The sequence below is a fragment of the Sinocyclocheilus anshuiensis genome, unplaced genomic scaffold (assembly GCF_001515605.1).
Source record: "Sinocyclocheilus anshuiensis isolate Anshui unplaced genomic scaffold, SAMN03320099.WGS_v1.1 scaffold391, whole genome shotgun sequence".
Classification (NCBI taxonomy): Eukaryota; Metazoa; Chordata; class Actinopteri; order Cypriniformes; family Cyprinidae; genus Sinocyclocheilus; species Sinocyclocheilus anshuiensis.
Window position 1 is genome coordinate 1562226 of NW_015548229.1, and position 6884 is coordinate 1569109.

Below are 6884 nucleotides of genomic sequence, written 5' to 3' on the forward strand. Positions count from 1 at the left end.
TTGATAAAAGCAAACACACACACTCACACACACACACACACACACACACACACACACACACACACACACACGCTGTGTTCACACATTATGTGATTAACATCCCCAGCCGGCCCTGCAATACAATAAATAATCCAAAGATCAATACATCCTCAACACACAACAACAGCACAGGACTCTAATCGCACACAGACCTTCAGACCCTATAATTTAAATAAATAATAATAATTTGCAGACTTTTCCAATTACTTAAATGGAACTAACAACAATATATTAATTTATAATGTAACTGCAATAGTACCATACCTAATAACAATAAAAAAACCTAAACTTTTTTTCATATGGCACTGTATACTAACAGACAGACTTTTTAAAATGTTAAAAAAAATATTTAAAAAATAATAATTTGCACAATTTTCCAGTAACTTGAATGGTTTCTTTTAATTTGATTATTTTCTTGAAAACCAAAAGATCAGGTTATTTATAACAAAAGATGTACAAAAGCATTACTCAATGTTTTGTTGCTCTGTCATGTAAAAACATAAACTTACTAATAGCCATGCAAATATATCTACCATATACACAGCCCTAAATATATATACTTCTCAGAAAATAGTGAAACGTCCTGCATCTTTTCCATCAATCTGCTCCTCTACTATACATATCATACAGAGTCCTGCCTCAACCCTGAAGTATTTCTTGCATTTAGTCCTGAAGAGATATAGAGTCAACGCTCAGCCACACAAGAGCGATCGATATCAACGGCCACTGACTGCAGAGATACAGAGATTTTCATACTCCGGGAAAAAAACGGATGGCAAAAAGCCCAGAACAAGAGAGGCTCTGAAGGGAAGAACGCAGCTTCACTTTAAGTGTAGTACACGAGGACACACACTGCCATTTTGAGATACACACACATACGGCTAAAAATAAAATGTGAACCAACAGATATAAAACCGTGAAACTTTAGAGGGGGATTTGGAGAGAAAGTCTTTACTTTAAGCACCGCCTTAGAAACATTACTGGCCAATACTACCTTAGCAACTGTTGCCGTTCTATGGAAATCTTGTGTTTTCAGATAATTTTGAATGGAAATTAATTTTTACAGAAAATATCCAAAGATACAGTACTAGAGCACTTGTACCCAGACAATGTACCCAAAGAGAATATAAACAATATTTTTTCCCACTTGTATAAACTTTTTTTATTATTTTTATTTTTTTAAATAATACACAGTGCATGGCAGGGAATTATACTCAGTTTCAACATACGTAAAAACACCCACATTTGCTCCAAGGTAAATAAATGTTTGTTTGATTCAGATTTGCAGTGTCTGCTGTTTTTAAATCAATTTACTGCATAATTTAACTATTTAAAGAAAAAAGATAAAATGTGTCGCAGTGTCACAATTCATTCCAGCCCACACAATAATAATATCCAAACACTTTATAAACACATTTGACTGAAAATTATGAATTGCATTAAAACTCTGTAGTTTATTCCAATGGGATGGTTTATAAAGCTCATCTAAGTGAGAGAGAAAAAAAAAAAAAAAAAAAAAAAAAAAAAAAGGCAAAGTGGGTGGGGCTTAACAATCAAGGGGCGGGACTTCAAACAACTGATTTGAATTTGAATGAAACTTGTACAGAAATTTGAATTCTTACAGAAGTGTGTTGTAATTATGTGAATTATTGCTAAATAAATGCAAATGAATAATTCCATTCATCAAATTAAATGACTGACTAATAGGAAAGTTTCCAGAAATGTTTCCATCATGGCAACACCCATGAGTGAGGTTTTCCTGTGTAAACCGCGTGAAGCTCTGCCAGTTAACAAAAGATTTTCATTCAGCACATTAATGGAACAGACAGTCCCTATGGAGAAACCTGGGGTAAGTGTTCTGTTCAACCTGAGCAGCTTTAATTATCAGCTGCCACCCAAGAAAAAAAAAAAAATAAATAAATAAAATAAAATAAATAAATAAATATACATATATAAGGGTATGTATTTAGACCGATGTACTGACAGATGAATTCACTGATTAATAGTGCATGTTCTAAACTGTATTACGCACCAGTCTGCGGATCTCTCTTTCACACTCTCTCTTGATGCGGTTGATTTCCTCCTGGTGGAGATGGTAGATGCTGCGGATCTCTGCGGCTCTGATCTTGTCGGCTTGCACAGCCGCGTTTAACGCCTCCTCCATCTGCCTTTTCACCGCCTTGAGCTCGGAGATCTCCTGCAGCAGTCGCATGCGCTCCCCTTCGAAACTCCTCCTGCACTCCTCTCGCGCCTCTGCCATCAGTGCAGACTTCACCTGTGGCGGCAGAGACAACATATTTATCAGAGAATTAAGTTCAATAATTGGTGTAACCAAATTGTGTAATTATTATACAATAACAATAATAATAACTAGAATAATAAATATTATATTCATAATGTATGCTTTTATTTTATCTTCATAATTATATTTTTATTTTTGGAGTATTGTGATCATTTAGTACACATAAAATGGATTATTTAATTTCCATTCCAATGGTACCTTATCGGTGGATCCATCTCGGAGGGCACTGACGAGCGCCTGGAGTCTCTGGATCTCTCCGTCTTTGATCTTAATGACCCGCACCAGTTCAGATTCGTGCTGACGTAGGAGTGTTTCCCGAACACTATGGAGCTCCCGAAGTTTCTCCTCATGTAGTTTGGCTTTTAACTCAGTCACCACCACCGTGGACTTGTGCTGCTCATGACGGACCTCCTGAGACTTATCCCTTTCCAGCTTACTGACCTGAGGAAATAGATGTAAACTTTACTATTTAAAACTGATGGGATTAAACGATGTACAGTTGTGCTCATAAGTTTACATACCCCTTGAAGAATATGCAAAATGTTAATCATTTTCACAAAATAAGAGGGATCATGATAATTGCATGTTATTTTTTATTTAGTACTGTCTTGAATAAGCTATTTCACATAACGGATTTTTATATATACTCCACAAGACAAAATAATAACTGAATATGTAAAAATTACCCCATTCAAAAGTTTACATACCCTTGAATATTAATACTGGGTGTCATTTCCTGGATAATCCATGACTGTTTTTATGTTTTGTGATAGTTGTTCACGAGTCCCTTGTTTGTCCTGAACAGTTCAACTGCCTGCTGTTCTTCAGAAAAATCCTCCAGCTCCTGCACATTCTTTGGTTTTCCAGCATCTTCTGCGTATTTGACCGCTTTCCAGCAGTGACGGCATGATTTTGAGATCCATCTTTTCACTCTGAGGACAATTGAGGGACTCATACAAAACAATTACAAAAGGTGAAAACATTTACTCATGCTCAAGAAGGCAACATGATGCATTAAGAGCCGGGGTGTGTAAACGTTTGAACAGGATGATGACGTGTCAATTTTTCTTATTTTGATTAAAGATCTTTTTTTTTTTTTTATTTAGTACTGCACTTCAGAAGCTACATAAATACATACATGTTTCCCAGAAGACAACATAAGGACAATTTACCCTGATCATCCAATTCCAAAAGTTTACACCCCCCGGCTCTTAATGCATCGTGTTGCCTTCTTGAGCATCAGTAAATGTTTTGACCTTTTGTAATTGTTATGTATGAGTCCCTCAATTGTCCTCAGTTTGAAAAGATGGATCTCCAAATCATACAGTCACTGTTGGAAAAGGTTCAGATATGCAGAAGATGCTGGAAAACCAAAGAATGTGCAGGAGCTGGAGGATTTTTCTGAAGAACAGCAGGCAGTTGAACTGTTCAGGACAAACAAGGGACTCAAGAACAACTATCACAAAACAGTCATGGATCATCCAGGAAATGAAACACAGTATTAAGATTTAAGGGTATGTACACTTTTGAATGGGGTAATTTTTTACAAATTCAGTTATTATTTTGTCTTGTGGAGTATATATAAACATCTGTTATGTGAATAGCGTATTCAAGACAGTACTAAATAAAAAATAACCCTCTTATTTTGTTCAAATGATTTTGCATATTCTGCAAGGGGTATGTAAACTTATGTGCACAACTGTATATATCAATGGTATATTTTACATATTTTAATGATATTTGTAAAGTTGAAGGGATATGTGTAGTATTCTAAAAAAAAAAAACAATGGAATAAAAATACTTGGAAACAATTAAGTGTGGTATAATGTATAATGAACATTGAGTCAGTGTTTATGCAAAGCAACGCGGCACTATAGCAGTTCAGTGCACTGCAGAATATATTGAGCATGTCCTAAAAATAGGAGCGTTATTGTGTCAGGACATGACCCCTACACGGAATCACATCAGGACATGTCCTCTGTTCTGACACATGCTGCCACAGGCACACAATAGACAACACTAGTAACAGAACAAAGACATGCCATCTTGAAATGCAGTCACAAAACAAAGACAACACTGGAGGAAACTATATTTAAAGCTAAGAATACCCCATTTTTAGGCCCTACACTTATAAAACTATTGCTCTCCTAAACATAAAATTGTAAATCTGACCACTTTGATCCCCTTTCCTTCACAAGCCACATGATTTTAGGGATCATTCCTGTCCGTAGTACAAACTGAGGACAATTTGAATACTTATGCTGAATACTTTCCTAACCCAATAAACAACAATAATTGAGATGCCTGCCATAGCAAACACCACTTAATAAAACTAGGTTGGAGTCTGATGGAATTTCTTGAAAGTAAAAGTCTCTGCTCCACTGCCTTTTATAAATCTAACTCTGATCGCCGACAGCCAGATGGAGGCAGTAACCCTGAGATGTAATTATATGGCTGACACCACACCACCCTGAACCAGAACTGGGTCAGATGGTCACTGGACACTTTTGCCTGTTTTCAAAGGAATAAAACAGCAAAGAGAAGTGATTTTAGGCCTACAGGGAGTTTGCATTTTAATGCAGCGTAAGAGAACATGCGGAGACGAGGTTTAGAGTCCAGTGAGAGTCAGCAGTGCTGGAGGCTGAGATCCCATTAGCCTCTGGTGAAGAACCAGCCATCCGTGACCTTAAATGAATGTTCAGGGTTCAGTAGCAGCTCAGGACGCAATTGGCAGCATTTGTGGCATAAAGTCAATAACGACAGAAAATAATTTAGACTCATTTTCAAATTGTAGTTATTTTCTGACTTACAAAGTATGTATTCAGAAGTCTGAATTAATTTTTATGGTAAGTACTTACCATGCTATTCTTACTAATTATAAAAATAAAAAAAGTACCTATTTTACTTTTTTTTTTAAATTATATTTTGTGTAATTTTATTTTATTTCATGAGTAAAGCAAAGATTGTAACACTAGTGACACATTAGCAATAATATGTTTTAAATATTGACTAAAATCAGTACATTTATTTTTAACCTAATAACATTGTGGTAGAAAACAATGAGAAGTACTTTGTAGCAATTTTCAAAACTGGTTTTAAATAATAATAACAATAATAATAAAAGGACAAACATTATTTGTTGGCATGTCAGACCTAACCTGTGAATGAATGAATGAATGATCAATCAAATCAATCACCCCACCCCCCTTTTTTTATAATGCTAACCTTGAAATCAGGATCAGGCATAAAATAGTGTCTTCTTAATCATCCATACATGTGAATTTCAACTGGCTAGGAATTGAACAAAACATTTTTCTGGTGGTTGAAGTATAAAAGCAAGACTTAAAACACCACCTTACAAATGGTTGTCGAAAGTAATGCAAATCGAAATGCAATACATATTTTGTGGAAAAGTATGAAGTGCTACAGCAAAACAGCTACTATTTTTGGAATCAGCATCCCAAAATTAGCAAGAAACAAGTATTGGATTTCATTTAGCAAATATGATGCAGGACAGTGCTACAAGTGGACTTCACAAGAAAAAAAATGGTATTAAATTATAGGGTCAAGCAAAGTATATTTCTCATTCATAATAGCAATCCACGCCTCAAAACTCCCACCAAACCTCTCCTTTCTGCTCCACTCCACCAAGCAGTAGCACAAACATATGAGTATTTACAGATGGAGACATGCCGTGTGAGACCAGCACCGTCTCTTTCCATCATACATGAAGAGTATTGTTCATTCAGGCCTAACATATATATATATTTATAAATATATAAACAAAAACGAATAAACATGACAAATTAAAAATGTTTTTTTACCAAAAATAAAATGAAAACTGAAAATATACAAACAAAAGCTAATTCAAAATATTAACAAAAACTACAATTGTATATAAGTAAAACTAAAATAATGTTCACCAATAAATGAAAAGTCTGTCATTAGTTTTACCAGCACCGTCTCTTTCCATCATACATGAAGAGTATTGTTCATTCAGGCCTAACAACAGTAGAGACAGCTCCTATGTCCCCTCTTACTGTCAGTCTAAGGAAGCCCATCACAATAGCTGTATTGATGCATGCTGCTAGCAGCAGTCTGACGGCACATCTATGAGGATCTGACAGTTCTCACACAGTGCTGCGCTGTCACTGCGCTCACCAAGACCAGATCTTCATTTTCATGGGTGTGCATGATGACGGCCTGAGAACTAGCCTGTACGCTCACAGTTCATCTCTGAATCACATGCTAAGGTTAAAAAATAATTTTGTGCTTGACAGTGGTAAAGTGTGGCGTTTATATAAGGGCACTTATATTGAACTGCATCTTATGACATCTTAAAGGGATAGTCAGGGTTATTATTGCTAACTAAAACTATTAAAAACATTTTTGTTCACTGAAATAAGGCTGAAATAAAATATAAAAACAAGAAAAATATATATAAATAGATGAAAAACTTAAATTTAAGATGAAGCACTAAAACTAATATGGAAGTATTAAAACGTAAAAATAAGTAAAAATTAAATTTGTTAAATATATATAT

At 35.2% G+C, this 6884-nt stretch overlaps 1 protein-coding gene across 1 annotated transcript in view; it reads right to left on the reverse strand.

Moving 5' to 3' along the window:
• LOC107654564 (janus kinase and microtubule-interacting protein 3-like) overlaps positions 1 to 6884 on the reverse strand; it is a 39670-nt gene that overhangs the window by 19868 nt on the left and 12918 nt on the right. The window contains exons 5-6 of the mRNA XM_016441698.1: positions 2540 to 2782; positions 2072 to 2314 (exon numbers count right to left, since the gene is read on the reverse strand). Of these exons, the coding sequence (XP_016297184.1) occupies positions 2072 to 2314; positions 2540 to 2782 (486 nt within the window). The remainder of the gene's footprint in view (positions 1 to 2071; positions 2315 to 2539; positions 2783 to 6884) is intronic.